At 38.1% G+C, this 21,170-nt stretch overlaps 1 protein-coding gene across 7 annotated transcripts in view; it reads right to left on the bottom strand.

Annotated features, from left to right (window-relative positions):
- Positions 1–2,011: 2,011 nt before the first annotated feature.
- Positions 2,012–21,170, bottom strand: part of LOC101967419 (uncharacterized) — a 195,679-nt gene continuing 176,520 nt past the window's right edge. For 6 of the 7 annotated variants that reach the window (XM_078038263.1, XM_078038266.1, XM_078038264.1 and 3 more), the window contains 2 exons: positions 20,407–20,494; positions 2,012–10,336 (listed from right to left, as the gene is read on the bottom strand). In XM_078038263.1, the coding sequence (XP_077894389.1) occupies positions 10,214–10,336; positions 20,407–20,494 (211 nt within the window). In that variant the 3' untranslated portion in view covers positions 2,012–10,213. Of the gene's footprint in view, positions 10,337–19,231; positions 20,495–21,170 lie in introns of those variants that run through there. The other variant, XR_013434404.1, reaches the window with a different exon arrangement.

Below are 21,170 nucleotides of genomic sequence, written 5' to 3'. Positions count from 1 at the left end.
TGTGTTAGCAGCTCTGACAAATCCAACTAGAAGAGAAAAATGTATTTTTCCCTTGTTTCTAAGGAACTATTTGAATGGACATGAGGCGAGGAGGGTATGCTATCATTTACATGTGTATTTTTTATATGTTGGAAGATTGGCAGCAACATGACAATGTAAGAGGTGGTGGGGCCTTTAAAGGGTGGATCCTACTAGAAGGTCATTCAAAAGGATTAAGGTAGTTCTCGTGGACTTTTGGTTAGTTTTTTCATGAGGATTGTTATAAAAAAAAGTGAACCTTTTCATTCATTGGTGTCTTATTTTACAATGTAACCTCTCCATCTCACCAGTGTTTCCACCATTTTGTTGCTATCTGCCATGAAGTGATGCAGCCAAGGGGGCCCTAAACAGAGCTGAACCAATGCTTGCACCATTCCCTGAGCCTACAGAACTGTGAGCTATATAAACCTCTTTCGTGTATGAAGTATTCAATCTCAGGTATTTCCTTATAGTAACAAAAACCACACTAATATGGGGGGTGCAGATGATATAGTTCCAAAGAACTACAGATGAAGGAACAAAATAGAGGCCCCTCTTTTTCATTAACTAATACACATGATAGTACAATGATCTTGACCTATCATACATTCTGATCCCTACAACTGGGCTGTACTATTGGGAAAACAACCTGGTAAGAAGTTAGGATTTAAATACTAATTTATAGCTTTAAGAGCTAGGAAATCTTGAATCTGACTTTATTTTCTCTGAAGCTCAGCTGCTTTTATAAGAAGTGGAATACATACATATATAAATGCATTAAGAAAATAATGAAGGGTTATTTTTAAAAAGTAATAATTTATGGACTTAAATGGAAATTAATACAGAAAATAAAGCCAATGGGTTGAGAAAAAAAAAATCTGGCAAATATTTTCCTTAAGAGTCCTTTCCATATAGTTTTAAAAAAACAAAAAGGAATTATTCTTCTTGGCTAACTGTAATTCTCTGGATGTTGGCTGCTGTCACCTCTATTTCCAGAACCTGTCTTCCACCTGTCCACCATCCCTCCTTCCCAATCCTACACAAGCCAGCATCACAGGGCCCTGCAATATAGCCTTCTGACTCCCTTCTGCCCTGATCCTTTTTCCCATGAAGCAACTGAAGTGATCTTTTAAGCAGGAAACCAGATCATGACACTCTTCTCTTTCAGATCCTCCCATGGTTTATGATCACACATAAAATCCAAATAGTTATGCACTGAAGATGCTCTCTGGCCCCTGAGTTCTATCCACTGCTTAGACCGCCTTCTCTCATAAAATGTTTTCTCCTGATGCTTTTTTCCTGTTCCTTGAACACACCATGGCTGCACCTGCCTTAGGACTTCATATTCCTGTTTCCTCTGCCTGGAAGACTCTTTTCCCATCTTTATTTAAATGGTTCCCTTCCTTGTAGTCTTAACTCAAAAGAATGTCCTCTGTGGCTGCCTTATCTAATGACACTTCCCCTCCCCCAGGATCCATCAAATGCCATCCCAAGATGTCCCCTCATGCAATCACTCCATGACTCTCTGTTTCTTCATAACATCTAAAAATTATGATACTATTTCATTTACATCCTAATGTCCGTGTCCCTCTGTTGAATTTGAGCTCCATGAAAACAGTGGCCTTATTGACCTATTTTATCTCCAGATCCTCTGATAATAAGATTTTCACCTTGAAATCAAAAGTAATTGCTGAGTATTTGCTGAATAAATGAGTTAAAGAAACTGGAAGTCTTAGGACTGGCTATTAAATGCCATTTGAAACCACGAGATTTTGGACCTTTGGGAAGAAATGATCATTTAGCATGAACATACTTTCTGCTGTCCTTGGAAGGGAGAATTAAGAGACTGTGCCAAGGATAATGAGGCTTTGTTTTCCACATGTGTGTGGCATACCAGTCAGAAGTGAGCCAGAAACTTTAGCCAGCTCTTTACAAATCTGAAATGTCTACCCTGACTTGTCACCAGTCATAATAATGAAGGCTGACAACAAAATTGGAACCGTGTGTGTCTTTATTACAACTTCCATTTCAGAGAAAATACATATCCATCCACCACCTCTGGGTTGGCACAGTGAGAATTCCAACCAATTATAAGAATATTAAAAAATATTTTTTAAAAAATTCCATTAGGGGACCTTTACAGTAACATCTATGTCACAGCACTCAAACAGGAATTAGGAGTTCTTTTCAATCATTCTGTGAATGAACATGACATTATTAAAAAAAAAAAAAAACAGGAAAGGAAACAAAACAAATGAATACTTTAAAAGTAGTTTCAGACTTTGGAAGCATGGATTGTGGAGACAGAGGCACCCTCCCGTACCTGCCCATTCAATTATACATGAAACATAAGGAACTAAGAATATCACTCCATAATGGGCCACATGCCAGGATCCATTTTTATTAATCCAACATAGATGGAGGCAGTCATGATGCCACAGTGCCAAGTGACATAGATGACTTCAAATAGCCAGGCATTAATTCACCATCCAGAATTTTACAGTCCAGTAAACAAAAATGGAATTTGTTCAATCTGGTAGAGTGACCATTGACTGTTAAATCATGGAAATTTGTTTGGGTCACTGACAATATCGGTTTTCTCCTTCAAGATCTTGGGGAAGAAATCTGAAAAATGTAAAACAAAATAAGCTGAACAATGTGTGAGAGCAGGAAGCATCCATACTCTCTGGTTTTTGACAGATACCAGACCTGAAAAGATTTCATTCATTCAAGATTGAATGAATAGCCTTCCAGAAGTAGTGTAAGAAAGCAAATCAATGCCTGTTCAGTGCTTAGACCAAGGATTGTTGTCTTTTTAATTCCACAGAGTGGTGGCTACTATTGATATACAATTTAAAAAACATCAACTATGAGATGATGATAGGTAAAATATTCTAAGAACTCTGAGTGAGGTAACCACCCTTCAGATAAGAAGATTCACATTTTAAAAAGTACTACAAGAAACTAATATAAAAATTTTAAGCAATGAGCTTCTTAAATGCCAATGAAATTTGATAAATTGTGGGGCTCTAGAAACGAGAAGTTAAAAAAAGGAGCTAATTGTGATATAGGAAGAGATGGAAAATGAAAATTTATGAGACCAGGAAATAGTTTCTACTTTTGATACAGATTTTAATTTTGCTTTATAAATGATAAAAAGGAGGAACGTTTTTATTGCAGCAAATCAAATCAAGATGCTGAGGACAAAAGAAAAGGGAAAGAATAAAAGAAGATATTAATTGAGAAGATGATAAATTAGGGGCCAGAAATTAGAAATTTGTTTCATGTTGTTGATGGAGAAAGACAACAACATATGGAATAAACAATAGAAGACAGGAAATGAAAAAAAAAAAAGTAACCAAGAGCACATTTAATACCAAGGTTAACTGATAGGAAGGCCATGTATAGACATCTAATATTGAATTAATATATTTTAAGTTTTTATTTTTATTTTTTAAAATTTTTTACTTGTTCTTTTTAGTTACACGTGATGGTAGAATGTATTTTGACATATCATACTACATGGAGTATAATTTCCCATTCTTGTGGTTGTACATGATGTGGAATTACACTGGTCATACATGAACATAGGAAAATCATGTCTGATTCATTCTACTGTCTTTCCCATTCCCAACCCCCATTCCCTCTGTTTCCTTCATTCTTCTTTGTCTAATCCAATGAACTTCTATTCTCCACCCCGCTTAGTTTATGTTAGCATCCACATATCAGAGAGAACATTCGGCCTTTGGGATTTGGGGATTGGCTTACTTCACTTAGCATGATATTCTCCAGCTCCATCCACTAACCTGAAAATGTCATAATTTTATTTTCTTTTAATGCTGAGTAATATTCTATTGTGTATATATACCACGGTTTCTTTATCCATTCATCTGTTGAAGGGCATCTAGGTTGGTTCCACAGTTTAGCTATTGTGAGTGGAGCTGCTATAAACACTGATGTGGCTCTGTCACTCTAGTATGCTGACTTTTAAGTCCTGTGGGTATATATTGAGGAATGGGATAAGTGAATTAATATTTTTAATAAAACAAAAAGTTATTTCATGCATCCAAGAGAAGAAAATGTTATCAAAAGGAGTCAATACATACTTCCTCCAGGATTAATTCAGGGCTAGTTTTTCCCATTGTGGAAGCAAGACACTTCTAAGTCCTCTATTGAATGCATCAAGAAATTATGAGATGATACAGAGTAGCTGGTGGAGACATGCCCTGCCCCTGGCACTGAGTGGGCATCAAATACTGTCTTTTTTTTTTTTTTTTTTTTTTTGTACCGGGGATGAAACTCAGAGGCATTCCGCCATTGAGCCACATCCCCAGACCTATTTTGTATTTTATTTAGAGACAGGGTCTCACTGAGTTGTTTAGCACCTCACTGTTGCTGAGGCTGGCTTTGAACTTGTGATCCTCCTGCTTCAGCCTCCTGAGCCACTGGGATAAGGTGGTTAATTCCTCAAGCCCAAGGAGTGTTCTCATGCATATACACTGATCCTTATCTACAGAAAACAGGGATTCCTGGCAAATCTCCAAAATTGTCCTTCTGTGCATCTTTCTCCTGTGTGGTCCCTTGTCCTGTGAGCACTGCCTGTCCTCTTTCCCCCAATTCTCAGCTCTGTCTGTCAAATAAAGTCCTCTGGGTTCTCTGTCCCTGACTCACAGCCTGAAAACTTGCAAGGCATGAAGGCTGCTCACTCAGAGGGCACACATTTTTGTTTCCCATCTCTCTTTAGGGATCACTGTCCTTTTTTGTTTATCTTACGTCCCTTGTTTTGAAAACTTATCTTTGGGGTATTTTTCTCAGACATTTTTTATTGTTACAATCAGGAGATTAACTTTTATTCCATATTGCCTGGGAGAAAAAAATCCTAAAGACCTATTATTCTTGATGTCAATAATCAAATACCTATGGATTCAGCAATATCTTTTGAAATTTTAAATAAAACCACTTGTCAAAATAAAAACACCAGAAAAAGAATCATTTGAGAACAAAAGTGAAATTTTTATAGCAATCGACAACAGAAGAAAAAAAATGTAAAATGATGACAGAAATAAAATTGAATATAATCTACCATATAACCCAACTATACCACTCCTTTGGTATTTATTCTAAAGAATTAAAGCCATCTTCCTACAGTGAGACATGCATACCCATGTTTATAGCAGCACAACTTACCATAGCCAAACTGTGGGAACCAGCCTAGGTGTCCATCAATGGATGAATGGATAAAGAAAATCTGGTATATATTCAAAGTGGAGTTTTATTCAACCATAAAAAAAATCTGAAATCATGTCATTTGCAGGAAAATGGAGCTAGAGACCATCATGTTCAGCAAAATAAGTCAAAATAAAAGTCAAGGGTCATAGGTTTTCTCTCACATGTGGAAGCTAGAGAAGAAGATAGGGAAAAAAAGACGGGGTCAGATCTCATGAAAATCAAAGGGAGATCAGTAGAAGAACGGGAACAAGAGGTGGGAGACAAGGAGGTAGGGGGGAATATTTTTTTGGCAGTAAAGTTGATTTGGAAAGTAATACTCTTCCTTCTTTATAATTTTCTGAATTTATAAATTTTAAGTTTCCTAACAAAAACTTATGCTTTTATAATCAGGAAACATGTCTTATATAGATTTCTTCTGCCTGCATTGTTCCCTGTATATTTTCTTTTACCTAGTTATCTCTTTATCCCTTGTGTAATCACTGTTACTCTTGACACCTTGCTTGGTGGTTTCCTCAAGGCATTTCTAAACTGGGATAAGCTGAATTGAAAATAGTTATGCAAGAGAAACTATATACATACTGAAGAAAAAGTGTTACCCTCAAAAAAAATATGTGTTTAGAAGTCAGAAGGGTCCCACACATCTCAGACTGAGTTCTGCCCAACTTGCCATCGCAAAACAAAACAAAAAAAAAAAATTTACTCAAGATAAATATTATCTTAATGCAATATTTTTAGATGGTATTTCTCTTAAGTACCCAGGGGCTTTTTTGGAGCCCCCTGTAATTTTGAATCTAAAGCAAGGGTCTAGTTACCTCTCCCTAGTCCTAACCCTTCCACTCATTGCCAGAAAAAAAAATATATAGCTTGTTCATTTGTTTTCAGAAGGATTTACTGGCATAAAAACACTCCTCTGCCTACAGTCAATAGAGTGGGTGGAAACAAATTGCTCAGAGACATCCATTCTATTTGTGCTACAACATGAGCAATCTGGCATGACCAGAAAGAGGGACCTGCCATCCTGTGCCTTTCCTTCTCTGCCACTTTCTTCAGTGTACTCTCTGCCAAAAGCCCACTTTCACTGCTGCCAGTTAGAAACAACCTTGCTGACAAAATACAGCCTGTGGCAGCTTGAAAGAATCCAATGAGAGGGAATTGCCTGGAAATCTCTTTCCATTTCAATGTGGTTTTTGGCAAAATTGGACCAAGGATGGAGAGTGAACAGGGAAATGCACTGCCACAGGTTCTCATTTACTTTATCAGCAAGAAATGCAAAGAACGTAGGTCATAGTAGGTTGATCCTTCAGGAGAGACTGAACTAAAATCAGGATGCAGAAAACCATACAACGATATACACTAGATTTTTCAAGTCTTTTAACTCCCAAATCAAGTAAGATTTTCCAAGCCAGCATGGGAAGGGCATACTTTTAGTTATGTGGGTTTTTTTTTAATGTTTATAACTAATAAATAGAACAACAAATTAGGCAGACCTGAAGATATATTAACCTAGAGAAAAACGTCATGTTATTGCTGTTATAACTAAATAACTGTTAAATTAATCACCATTGTATTATGACATCCTGTGTACAGGCATAATGTTAGCAACTTTATTATTCTAAAAATACATAACTTTATACAGTCATCTTGCATTTCTAAACTGTAATGCAATGGTGTGACAGATACCTAGGGACATGCTGGCTTCTTGTACTTGGGTATTGGGAGAGATCACCATCTGGCCACAACAACCCTCACCCACCAAGTCTTCTGTAATCATAGAAATCTTTGTACAAGACCCAGAGCATGAAGAGGGAGGAGGCATGGGGGTAGGAAAGATGGCGGAATGAGTTGGACATCATAATCCTAAATATGTGCGTAAAGACACAAATGGTGTGAAAATACTTTGTGTACAACTACAGACTTGAAAAATTGTGCTGTTTATGTGTAATATGAAATGAATTGCATTCTGTCATCATATATAACAAAATAGAATAATTTAAATAATTTAATTTAAAAAAAGAGCCAGAGCAGCCACCTGACAAATCTCCCTGAGAAGAAATCTAATTTGATCTCTCTAATTTCAGTTATGAAGTTAAAATAAACATACTAATGCTCTTTACTAAAAGGGCAATGTATACACAGAAGAGTATACAAGTCATGAGTGTACTGCTGGAAGTATTCCCCAAATTCCAGCACCCACATTAAGAAACAACCTCACTCCCCAAGCTCCTGGTCAGGGGTGACCTGTCTTGCGTGTCAACTTGGCTGGGCTAAAGGCCCAGTATTCAAACACTAATTGAGGTGTCACTGTTAATGGTGTTTTATAGATGGGGCTAACATCTACATGCTCAGTTGAGTGTAAGTAAAGATTATCCTTCATGGTGTGTGTAGGCCTCATCCAATCAGTTAAGAAACTTTAGAGCAAAACTCTGATTTCCCTCTGGAGGAAGAAATTTTGCCTCAAGACTGCAGCAGCAACTCCTGCTTGATGGTTTCTAGCTTGAGCCAATTCCTGCAAATATATTTCTGTGTGTGTGTGTTTCTGTTTCTCTGGAGAACCTTGAAATTTATATACAGTCATTGCTTTCCTGAGGGTAACCTCTTTCCTAACTTCTAACAGCATAGATTCACTTTATTAAACAATATTTAAAAGCACAATTAAAAGCCAATGTATAATAAACCTTAGAGGTGATGATACCATTTATTTATCACACAGTTTCAGCACACTGCTCTGTATCTTCTCAGTCCTTAGGGAAATATTGTGATTCATACCTGCTTTTTTTTTTCCTCTTAATTTTCCAGATCCCCCCCCCCCAGCAAAAATGATCCATCAGGGAGGTTTAGATTTTCCTAGGTTCTCACAGCCAATCATTGCCTATGCTGCCTCTTGTCTAATATTAAACAGTTATATCTACTGTTTTATCATTGCTGTGACCAAAAAATCGAACAAGAACAACTTAGAAGAGAAAAAAAAATTTTCAAATATTTTTTATAGTAGATGGACACAATACCTTTATTTTCTTTTTATGGTGCTGAGGCTTGAACGCAGTGCCTCATATGTGCTAGGCAAGCGCTCTACCAAATGAGCTACAACCCCAGCCCTAGAAGAGGAAATTTTTATTTTGGCTCATGGTTTCAGAGGTTCAGTCCATAGTCAGCTGACTCCATAGCCCTGGGGCCAAGGTGAGGAAGAGTATCACAGCAGAGATGCGTAATGGAGGGCAAGAGGTCAAGATATGACAGCCAGGAAATAGGAAGGGCTTTGTTCCCCAGGAACTAAACAAAAACCCCAAAGTCTTGTTCCCAGTGACCTACTTCCTCCAGTCATACCCTATCTGCCTGTGGTTACCACCCAATTTATCCATTCAAGCGGATTAAGCCACTGATTGACTGCTCTCATAATCTAATCATTTCACATCTGAACATCCTTTCATTGTCTCCCACGTGAGCTTTTGATGTTGACCACATATCAATATGTGGTTATACATACCATAACAAAAACTTTCTGTGAAAAATGAAAAAATGGTTCTCATGACCAACAAATTGGTCCCAACATTGCATTGAACTACATTTTACTCGCAATTATAAAATGTAAATTTAAGTAAAATTAACAAGTCGTCTCCACAGCTTACATTAAAGTCTAACATTTAAAGATGGGGCAAGGATTTTGAATGCATGTTCTATTTCACAACAACAACAAAGGGACATACAAAGTAAAAAAGAAACAGAAAGAGGGGGAGAAAGTTCTGTCAGTGATCAATATTATCCTAAGATCCTGGAAATTTCAAGGTTATAAATTGCAAAGAGGGTGACACCCAGTTCATATAAGTATTGAAATATGACAACTGGAAAGTAAATGCAAATTATTTCACCCAATTTTCTTTCTATGCTTCATCATCCAATATATTACTACCTTGTAAGATGAAGAGAAAGGAACTAACATACTCACCAGGTAACAAGTACTACACAAGGAGCTGTTCAGATGTTATTTCTAATTCAGTGCTCATGTCAGCCCTGACATTTTTCATAAAGTACAGTTAAAGATTTAAATGCAATCTACCTACTAAGCCTTGCAATGCTTGCCATTATCATTGCCATTCTCATTCCTCTCTAAGTTGGTCCCAGCTACTAGTTCACTCAGCATGGGTGACACCTGTCTCAGCATCTAAGTCTAAAATTCACCCTAGTTAAGCAGCATAGAATCTATTTTTTTTTTCTGAAACAATAATGGCACCGAGAGCAATGGACGGTGCTGATTGGCTGAAATCAATCACCTGGACAGGGGCAAGGAAATATACAGTGTGGAAATTGTAGCTAATCATCCAAGGCCTTTAAATAAGTTAGATACCCTGGAAAGCAGAAGGATAGAATAGAAATTGGATCCTGATGTCACTGAATCAAATCAACCATGATTGGTAACTAGTTCCTGAACTTTATACTGAATTAGCCAATTAATCCCCCCTTAATGTCTGTACAATTTACAATTAGTGAGTTTTCTGTCAGTACCAACGGATAGCAGCAATCATTTGGAGATCTTATAGGGGAAAGTTGCGGCTCTCTGTTTCCAAAACAAGTACATCTTCCACAACAAAATCCTGCCTTTAGGAATATTTTAAGTGGAAGGAAATGTTCATCTTATAATATTGTTCAGTCCATTAGAATCCATAAAACATGCATGAGTGAGTACATGCTCTCCTTAGGGGACTTTCACTTGTGATGTTCTGACTCTGCATCACCTTGAACAATTCCCCTCATCTATTTCATCTTCTCTTTCTCTCAGCTCATCTCCTGACTACAAATCTTGAATTCTCAGCTCTGTCTCCTTTGAACTTGCTTTTAAATGAAGGCACAGAGGAATGCAGTGTCAGGATTGAAATACAAGGACCAGGTCATGCTGAGCATTCAAGACTGGGACTTGTGGTGGATGTTTTGTAGGGTAGGAAATCGGGGACCACGTGCAGCGTTACCATGGTTACTGACCTGAAGATAATACCACAGAATGACGGAGATCCTCTAAGATGTGCACTCCATTTGGTGAGGAGGTAGCTACTGCATTCAATCCTGCTTCAGGGTTTGTGGCCAGCCTCCATGCCCACTGTCCAAAAGGTTACAATGCAAATCATACCACTGATTAAGGAGCCATTCCCTATCTTAACCAGGTTAATATTTTAGAGAAGGAAGAACTGAGAGTGCTGTTTTGAAGCATTAGCTGACTTTGGAAAGTATCTGGACAAAGATAACTTGATTCTGGTCTGAGCCTGAAGTTCCAGTCTTATTGGTCTTTTCAACTGGGTCTTGGTAACTCTGCCACCACCTCTTGTTTCTTTATGTTCTAATACATTCTTCCACACTTTCTCCAAAGGTAGCTTTGTCTTCTGTGTCACTGATTGTATCAAATGCAAATATCTTTTCTAGATCCAACTTGCAAAGATAGTGGTCTAGGTACTATTTCTCTCCCCCACACCCCACCATCTCTAAAAGACAAGTGACCTTTTTTTGGGAAGGGGGTTCCAGGAATTGAACTCAGGGGCACTCAATCACTGAGCCACATCCCCAGCCCTGTTTTGTATTTTATTTAGAGAGAGGGTCTCACTGAATTGCTTAATGCTCCACTTTTGCTGAGGCTGGCTTTGACCTTATGCTCCTCCTGCTTCAGCCTCCTGAGCCACTGGGATTACAGGCGTACACCACTGTGTCAGGCTAAGTGACCTCTTTTTTTTTATCTAAGCCTTTTCTACATACCTCTCTAATGAATCCCAGAATTACTTCATCTCATAAAGCCTTACCTGAATTCTTTAGAGAGAGTATAACTAAACTTACCTACCTCAATTTAACCCAATAAAGAGTTAATAAATGAGGTCATGTATGGAAAACTTTTCTGGCCACATCAGTGGAGATACATTAATGCAAGATGTTATTCTTAATATATTAAAACAATATGTATACCACGACCTAGAAAAAGACTCCAGGTAGAATATTCAAGACAAAAAAATTTCAAAAAATATTCCATTGTATTTATATCTTTTTTTTCTTTTTTGATAATAACTATTGTAAGTTTCTTGTCCTGAGAAGTATTGAAAATAACATTGTCATTTACACCAACCATCTTCCAGGTGTTTTATTTTCTCCACTTTTGAATTCTGCATATTATGGCTCCCAAAGGGTGACAGATAGTTATTTTATATAAGAAAGTGCTCAATCTGCAGCATGACTCCTCTGAGAAACATATTTGCCTAATAGTCATTTGGGACTATCAGGCTCTCACAGTAAAAGGAATGACATCATTTCCAAGTATGAAGCTTTTATGCCCTATTAAGGAGAGAAGTAACTCAGCTCCTCTGAAAACTTCTCTAAATGATTAGCCTCAGAAATATATTCACACACATATATGAGTACTGTTTGCAATAATGACAATCATAAAACTTTTAAATGAAAGGTTTTTTTCTGCATTCGGTTATCTGGAGGAAAAACTTATTTCATAGTAGGTTTTGTTTTTTTTTTATTTGTTCTTTTTAGATAGACATGACAGTAGAATATATTTGACATATTGTACATACATGGAGTATAACTTACTCTAATTAGGATCCCATTCTTGTGATTGTACATGATTTGGAGTTACCCTGGTCGGGTATTCATATATAAGGATACTGGTTTTCCTATTCCCATCCTTTATTCCCCTTTGTCTAATCCAATGAATTTCAAATCTTCCCTTCCCTATCCTCACTTATTGTAGGTTAGCATCCACATATCAGAGAGAACATCTGGCCTTTGATTTTGGGGGACTGGCTTATTTCACTTAGCATGATAGTCTCTCTACTTACCAGCAAATGCCATAATTTCATTCTTCTTTATGGCTGAGTAATATCCCATTGTGTATAAATACCATATTTTCTTTATCCATTCATTTATTATAGACTACCTAGGTAGTTTCCATACTTGGCTATTGTGATTTTAGCTGCTATAAACACTGTAGCACACTGATTTTAAGTCCTTTGGTATAAACTGAGGAGTGGAATAACTGGGTCAAATGGTGGTTGCATTCCAAGTTTTCTGAGGAATCTCCATACTGCTTTCTAGAGTGGTTGAACCAATTTGCAGGCCCACCGAAAATTTATCAGTGAACCGTTTTCCCCATATCCTCATTAACATTTATTGTTAACATTTATTGTTAATGTTATTGTCAACAATTACCATTCTGACTAGAGATCGAATCTCAGTGTACTTCAATTTGTATTTCTCTAATTGCTAGAGATGTTGAAAATTTTTTCATATGTTTGCTGACCATTCATATTTCTTCTTCCATGAAGTGCCTGCTCAGTTCCCTTGCCCATTTAGTGATTGGGTTTGGTGTTAAGTTTTTTGATTCCTTTTATATATCCTGGAGATCAATGCTCTCTATCTGAGGAGCAGGTGGCAAAGATTTTCTCCCATTATGTAGGCTCTCTGTTCACATTCCTGATTGTTTCCTTTGCTATGAAGAAGCTTTTCTTAATTTGATACCATCCCATTTATTGATTTTTGACTTTATTTCTTGAGCTAATTTAGGAGTCTTATTGAAGAAGTCAGTTTCTAAGCTAACATGGTGGAGAGTTGGGCCTATTTTTCTTCTGGTCTAATGCCTAGGTCCTTGAGCCACTTTGAGTTGAGTTTTGTGCAGGGTGAAAGACAGGTTCAATTTCATTCTACTATGTATGGATTTCCAGTTTTCCCAGCACCTTTTGTTGAAGAGGTTATCTTTTCTCCAATGTATCACAGCAGGTTTTATATGTATTAAATAGTTTAGAATATCTCCCATAGAGTGAAAAGCAATAATGTTTAAAAAACTGTGATGTTTAACAAATGACAGTAATATATGGTGGAAAGAACAGAAGAGAACAGTTTCACCCACCCCAGTTTCTGTGTTTGACCTGGGCGATGGCACGTCCCTGACCATCTCTTTAAGAAGCATGAACTATGGCAGTGATGGGAAATCCATCCACCACAGGCTGCCTTGCAGATGTCTTTCAACATGGCTTCTAGTTGTATCTGTCATATACTGGATAAATATTTACTGAGCACCCTTTCATGGACTTAGCATATTGTTTTGTGATTGAACACTCCCAATTCTGTGTTGCAGTCAAAATTATCCCAATTTCACCGATGAGGAATTTGAGGCTCAGAGATGTTAAGTCACGTTGACATTGCCAGGAAGAGGAAGAAGCCAATGATGGATAATTTTAAGTGAATATTTCCTCTGTTGCATGAAACACATCTCAAAGGAGAAATTTTAAACTTCAGTAGAGGATAATTGCATGGGGAAGTGATAAAATATTAGAAGGCAGATATGAAACTTTGGCCAAACATGCCTACATGGAGTTGGGTTTTCACATTCTATGATAAAACACAGGTATGCCTTAAAGGAACACACCTAAGAGTTCTCAGTAGAGAGCCAGGTGCCCATCAAATACCAATGCCCTCTTTCCTTTGGGCATTTTCCCTTCCTTTAGCACACTATAGAGAGTAACTTGAAAAGTCTGATACCAATCTAATTAAGGAAAACTTAGACCCTTTTAACTTTGCAAGATACTAATAAATACTTCAAATGGCTAGAGGGCCTCAGGTATGATTTTTCAAAAAAAAAAATATCAACAAAGAAACCCCTGAACACTCATGCGATTGCTAAATTGCTAAAAGAAAAAGTCCTTCTAGAGTAAATTTAGTGCTGGCAGGAAGGTGGATGTTCTGAGGACTCTCTGGGGCCTTCAGTGCTGCCCCCGTTATGATGGATAATGAGCTGATTTCTCTGTGGGAGAAACTAGAAAAAGCAATGAAGTCAGACTCTTGGTGTTTAGAAATAGATCCGAGGCCACCTTATTAGTAGTGGCATCTATCTTGGGAAGGGAGGACCATTGATTTACTTTGCTATGTGCCACCGAAATAAGAAGCCATAAATCATATCCACTGGATAGAAAGTATTAGAGTCTGAGAAAGTTTTGCTGTGCTGTGTGTTTTACTGGGGTTAGATAGACTGCCACCCACCTATACGAAGGTAGTTTTTCATGGCCAAGGCAAAGTCAGGAACTGGGAAATCTTAAGGCAGCACTGTAATGATAATGTAATTCAGCTCTAGGCATGAAAGAAATGAACAGCACTTGCCTTGAGTGAGGACCAGCCAGGTAGCTGACCCAGAAAGAGGTTATAAAAGGAGAGAATAGATTTGGGAAGATTTCTCGGGGGGAGAGAGGTGATCAAAAATTTACAACTTCCCAATGAGGAAGGGGCTGTGGAACTTACTAACTCCATGCATTGTGAGGGATTTGAACTTCATCCTGGGAAGACTTTAAATGTGTCCTTGAAATTGGAGAGCAGACGACTAGGACTGAAGGCTAAGGAAATCATGGCGGCTAGACTAAGGGTTGCATCTGACAACTAATCCGGCCTCCCCATTCATAGATGAGATGTGCCTAATAGAGGTCAGACAAGGAATGCCATAAAAGAATATAAGGTTGAAATGGTATTAAAAAGAATCTTGATATTGAGAACCTGGTATTTTTATTTTGGTGCCTTCTTTTCCCATCTGCCCACTTAGTATTCCCCCTTTCATTCTCCAGATAAGTTTTCAGAAAACTAGATCTCATTTAAAGCCTCCACCCAAGAGATATACCCCAGTGGCCACCATCCCAAATCCAGGTAGTGACCAAGAGAAAACAGGGAAGACATCTGATTAGCTAGGAGAAGTCACCAGGAGGAAGGACAGGCTATTCCACGCCAGAGAATTCAGAGATGAGGATCTTGGTGATTTCACTCTTCTAGTTATTTCCCTGTCTTCTGCCTCTCTTTCTTCTGGGTGTCAGGAGAAGGTGTTTATAACTTTATATCCAATTTGTTTTTCCTCCTAGTCTGTCCTGTGCTCTGTGCTTCCTTTACAGGGGTCTGTCCTACCAGGCCACACAGGAACCTTCCTTCCTTTTTTGACCTCTGTCCCACATTGGGCTCCTTTGTCCCCGTGACTCAGGAAAAAGGAAGAAAGAGACAGGTCTGGACCCTTTGAGTTTCAGAAAGGCTCTTCCTACCCCCATCTTCCTTTACTCACAACAACCAACACCACATAATGAAAGGACTCACAGCCACTTATGAAGGGAACAAACTTAGAGGGGAAAAGCCCTGGTACTCTCCATCATCTTTCTGTATTATCTCACCTCTTTGCTTTGCTACTGTCCTTTTATGTCCTATCCTTGGTTTTACCCGTTCTATCTTCACCTTGCTATACTGTGGTGAATTTAACACTCAGTTTTTTTCATATTGGGAGTATGACAATACCCAGGAGATAGAAAATCAACAGAATTACCAAAGAAAGCGACCTGGCAGGGAAAGAAAGTTTACAGCAATAGGAATAGGTATTGCCCTGTGAGAAGGCAGAAGTTGAACAGAGCCAAGGAATAGCCAGCAAGAGAAATCCCACTAAATAATCAAGAGAATGAGTGTCAGGGAGCCTCAGAGAGGGAGTCTCCTAAGAATCCAGCAGAGTACCAATGTGAAGAGTCAAATTTACGCATCCTACAGGGCCAAGGAGCTCAAGGCTAACCTTGGACTCTGGCAGTCAGGTGAATGTTTTCCCTCCTTCCCTCCCTTCTCATCTACCCCAGCTAGTGGTAGGATCAGAATCTGTAGCTATAAACGCAAAAGAAGATATAGTTAGAAAGAGAAAGACTGTACACTTCACCTCAGTCTGAGTGAGGGGGAGGGAAGATATCTAATATTCAATCAAGTTCTGTATCTGATTATTGTTTAGAACAGATCATTTTCAGTTGCTAAAATGCAGTCATGACTTTGGTCTAATATGACCATGAAATTCTACTACCTAAGAAAGTCTAGAAAAATTCTAGAGTTTTTCCCGAAAGTTTTGACTGTTTCCATCCATAACTGGAGAAAGGACCACTCATCAAGTAACTTTTAAAAAGTGAATGAGAAAAAAAATACATTTTTCTGATCTTTTGAATCTTCCTTGTTCAATGCACTGGCCACACACGGTTTCTGGGCATGAGTTTTAACCTGGGTAATACCTTCAGAAACCTTTTTCCTCCCCTTTGCATTTGGTTGGTTCGGATGGCTGATGTGGGAGTGGGCTTCATTTGAAAACTAGCTCTGGTGGATCCCGTTAAGCTTATTTTAACAGAGTGTAAATTTGGCCCCTCACAAATACACAGAGTTCTGCAGCTGGTGAATGTTATGGGAGTTTCCTCAAAATGGCTCTGCCCACACAGCTTGGCCTACAAATGAGCTTCCTCCCACCATCCCCTTCCCTCCTGCCATATACAATATGTGCACATGCTTCCAGGCACAGAGCATTTCATTTACTCACATGCCCACAGCTTGGACCCCAGAAGAGCTCCCAGCTTTGCAGGCATAATTATTTAGGTACTTATTTAGGTATTTACCCACTCATTTCCTGGGACATTGGTAACCACAAAATCTGCACAGGCTATGTCTAAACTAAAACAAAATTTCAGTTCACTTTTGTTCACATTTCAACCATTTTTGGCATATTTAGGGATCCATTTCTAAATGAAAAAGTTCTTATTCTCCATAAGAATACCCATAATAATAATAATAATAAATACCCATTCACTTTCTTGGGTAATTCTGTTGATTTCTGCATTAAAACACTTCACTCTTCCTTTCTCCACTAACATACACATACTTTGACCACCCCCCTCCAAAAGAAGAGACTCTACTATAAGATATAGATAAAATGTAGCATAGTATCAAGTTTACATAACCAGGCTGCCATGAAAAGAATGGAACACTGTGTTTTGTTGTATATGAAGGAGAAATAAAGGTATTCTAAACAGAACAAAATGTAGCTACCATTCTCTCTTTTCTTTTTTTAAGAAGTATTTGGTTTGTACACTTTCTCTACTCTCCCATGAGGCTGATAAGGTAGGGTAGTTTAAGGGAGTCTCTGCACCTACCCGCCATAGGTCAAAAGAATAAAGTAGTACTCCAGAATACAGGGAACACAGACATGCCAGTAGGGACCCTATCCCAAATAAAGGCCTTGGAGATTTGCCTCTCAAAGTTAAGCTCAATCAACAAGGTAAGACTCAGATGAAGATTTGAGATTGAAGCAATAAGGAGTAAAAGTTTTTCTAGAATATTCTAATTGCATGTGTTTCCCAGCAGGGGTAGCAATGTCCTAGACAGGTGCTGGTTTAGCATTCAGAGTTGGGATTCTAGCTGGGTTATTATGCAGAACATAGATTGTCTATATTCTCATTTATTACCACAGTGAAATGGTCATATATAATTGAAACTCAACACTGTTGAGGGTTATTTTTAGGAGGAAGAGCAGTCATCTGAGTGAGTTTCACACAGCTACTATGTGATTCTACAGGGCTAGCAGATTTGAAATAGAATCTCATTTAATCCTCAGAGCAGTGATTATGATCAGATCCCACTGATGTCTCGGTACATGGTGAACTAATATGCAGGTTAGTTATCACTACTTTCATTTCTCAGTCAAAATAAAAATTCAGAAAGTGTGACTTATATGAAGCTCTACTTTAATATCCTCATAAACTTGGCCAGATGAGTTTGTGTTATAGGATAAATTCAGTCTTCACATGAATTGCTTACTCAATAATTTATCCAATGTATTGGTCCAGGTATAGAGTAAACTGCCAAGTAGCAGATTAAAAGTTTCCTTATGTAATCTGCTATTGCAGTATTTATATATAAAAGCAATGCCTTGTATACCAAATATACAATAAATATGTAATTATTATTCTTAGTAATAGATAATACATCTTCTAATAATTGTGCTACTATTACTACTACTACTACTACTACTACTACTACTACTACTACTACTACTACTGATACTTATCCATCTGTAAGACATGAAGAGTTCTCTCACATTCACAATATTCATAATTCCAAGGTTCTCTCTGCATTCTGCATCATGAACATTTGAACTGCTTTCTCAGGTGTCTGAGCCCTGAGTTCAAAGCTTTTCAACACCAGCATTAAAAACTATTACCTAACAAGATGGTACATTATTTTTTTCTTAATATAGTTTATAACATATTTCCTTTCTTCATGATCTTAAAAACTTTTTCTTTCATGGACATTTTTCATCTTTATGGAGTATTCACTTTTAGGGCTCAGGAGAATGATAATCAGGTCGATGGACTTCAAGTAGATGGATATTGAAAAAGACATTTGCCATGAGATGAGAAATTTATAATCTCTTCCTTTCCTGGACCTCAGTCATAATTATATGTTAGTTGTCATGAGTGGCACAGTCATGGTAGAAGTGGATGCACACCAGCAATGAATTCATTAAGTCAAGACAAGATGGCAGCTGGGCACAGTGGTGCATACCTCTAATCCCAAAGACTCATAAGACTGAGATTGGAGGATCTTGAGTTCAAAGCCAGCCTCAGCAAAAGCAAGGCACTAAGCAACTCAGTGAGACCCTCTCTTCAAATAAAATACAAAATAAGCCAGGGGATGTGGCTCAGTGGTCAAGTGCCCCTGAGTTTAATCTCTGTACCCCACCCAAAACAAAACAAAACAAAAAACCAAGATGGCCCAGACTATCCTGAAATACAAGGATGTGAGTCTGAAGAATCTGTAAACATTTTGTACATATTGGCCAAGACATTTTCCCAATCTTTTATCTCACATCTCTCTGCAAATTAACAAAACTTCATTATATGTGTTTTATACTCTATAATTTACAAGATGTTTTCATATGTAATTACTGAATTTGTTATTAAAGCTAGTGAAACATTGACTGTCCCATCCTGCTATTTTATAAACAAAGGCACTAAAACTCAAACAGGTTATATCTTCTCCAAATTACATAGTTGGAAAACTCTGAATCTAGAAGTTGCCTTTAGGTTGTGCTAGCCTGACAACCTGTCCAGGGAAGCAAAATCTAAACATGATTCTGATACCAGAGATGTCGTCTCTTGTCTTTTAGCATACTTCTATACCCACATCAAGAAACTGGCAAAGGTACCACACATTTATTAAAATCGTACTGAACACACAGTGCAACTCATTTCTAAGGAACAAGACACAAAGTAAAGGGAAAAATGTGGTACATGCCCTGAAGACACTAATCAATAAAGAGATATTCTACCCACAAATCTCTTAATGTATCCAACAACCTCAGGAAGCCCTGCAGAATGGTTACCAATGTTTAGTTTTTGTTGTTGCTGGATATTTTTGTTTTGGTTTGGTTCACCTTTTTTTCTTTTCTTTTTTTTTTTGCATTGTCACTAATAGCTCTTTATTTAAAGACATTCCAAAGATACCCAAACCATTTGAAATAGATTCCCAACCCCATTTGGAAATAAAAACTGAGTAAAAGCCCATAAAGCCCCATAATTAGTATTCCAACTCACAACACAGCACTTACTCTGAAAAGTTATTCGCCCTCAGTACAAAAACACAGAAGTCATCTGAGGCCCTGATACAAAAACCCCGCACACATTACCATCCCACTGCTGTCGGCAACTCGACACTGTTTCGAAAGCAGATGGCAGTTCCCAAGATTCCGTAAGGAGCTATAAATTCTTCCCATAAATAATTTGAGGGACTGGACTTTAAGACCAATGTAGGCTAACAAAGGGTCCTGAATCTTCAGGAGTTTTCTTTCTTTCACTTGAAGGTGAAAGCCTGGTATAGCCATAGACATGTTCTACCCGGTCCTGCTACAGAACATTGTGCAATGAGCAACTCCTAAGAGCTAAAAATTACTTTTTTTGTAAGCACTTCATATCCATCCTCCGAGACTACTCCATCAGCCCACCAGGTTTCAGTTTTTAAAAAACATATACTTCATAGTTCAGAAATTCTGGATTTGGTCTCTTTCAAAGGACCATCAGAGAGCAGGCCAATGATGTATCAGGTATCCTTCCCGGGGTGAACTGGGTGTAGTGGCGTCACAGCCTGGACTGGCTTCCAGAAGCCCAGTCTCCTCTGCCCTTCAGCTCCTCACCCCCCTGGTCCTCTGGCAGTCCAGAGCTGGCTGTGCTGTCACTGGTCAGAATGATCTCTTCTTTCTTCTCTCCAGACACCTCCAGCACCATCATCCTGAGATAATGAATCTGTTCATTCTTGAATCGAGGCCTTTCCCCTGCCATCTGCACAACACACTGGGGCACCATAGCATACCTCGATCTGCAGAATCCAGGTCATACTTAAGAATGATGCTTCCTTTTGCCAGGTCTCGGTTAGACTGTACTTTTCATTATTGAATTTTCTAAAAAAAAAAAGAAAAAAAATGGATTTTCCAGGTCAACCATGTCTTCATCATTACATTATCATTATTCCATTATTACAGTAATAATTCTTGAATTACAAAATGGATACAATCTCTCCCGTGTCAACTGGAAGATGATCGAATTCTTCACCATTGTTATTTTGACAGCAGGTTTTTGTGTCCCTGTGTTAATAACCTTCCTCTATCTACTGTTATTCAGCAGCACACTCCTTGGCTTCTTAGAAACCATGTAGAGTTGACTTTCCTTCCCTTCCATAGTTTAAGTTAACAAATTCATCCTTGGGAATGAAGGATCCAAAGCATAAAATCTCTCAATAGGTAGAAATAAAGGGTCATCTTAAGGAATGGAGACAAACCAATCTTTAAATCCAAATAATTTCATTTTCGTTGATAGAGGAGGACCACACATAACATCTTTTTAATTTTTATTTCTCTCTAAATTCTCAGGCATTCGAGTTATTTCTGTAAAACCAGTTCCTGTACCAACTGACTTTTGGGCTCCAAGGTGTCTGTCTACCAGTGCCTCATGCCCCACCCTGTGGAAGTTTCAGGGTTTTATCTGTGGTTTCACTGGTCTGCAGATTAACCCTGGACCAGCAGATCATGTTGACATTCTCTCCACAGCATTAAATTCTTTTTTTGTTTTTAATAATAC

This window comes from Ictidomys tridecemlineatus, chromosome 2 (genome assembly GCF_052094955.1).
Source record: "Ictidomys tridecemlineatus isolate mIctTri1 chromosome 2, mIctTri1.hap1, whole genome shotgun sequence".
NCBI lineage: Eukaryota > Metazoa > Chordata > Mammalia > Rodentia > Sciuridae > Ictidomys > Ictidomys tridecemlineatus.
This window is presented reverse-complemented; position numbering and strand designations above follow the sequence as displayed.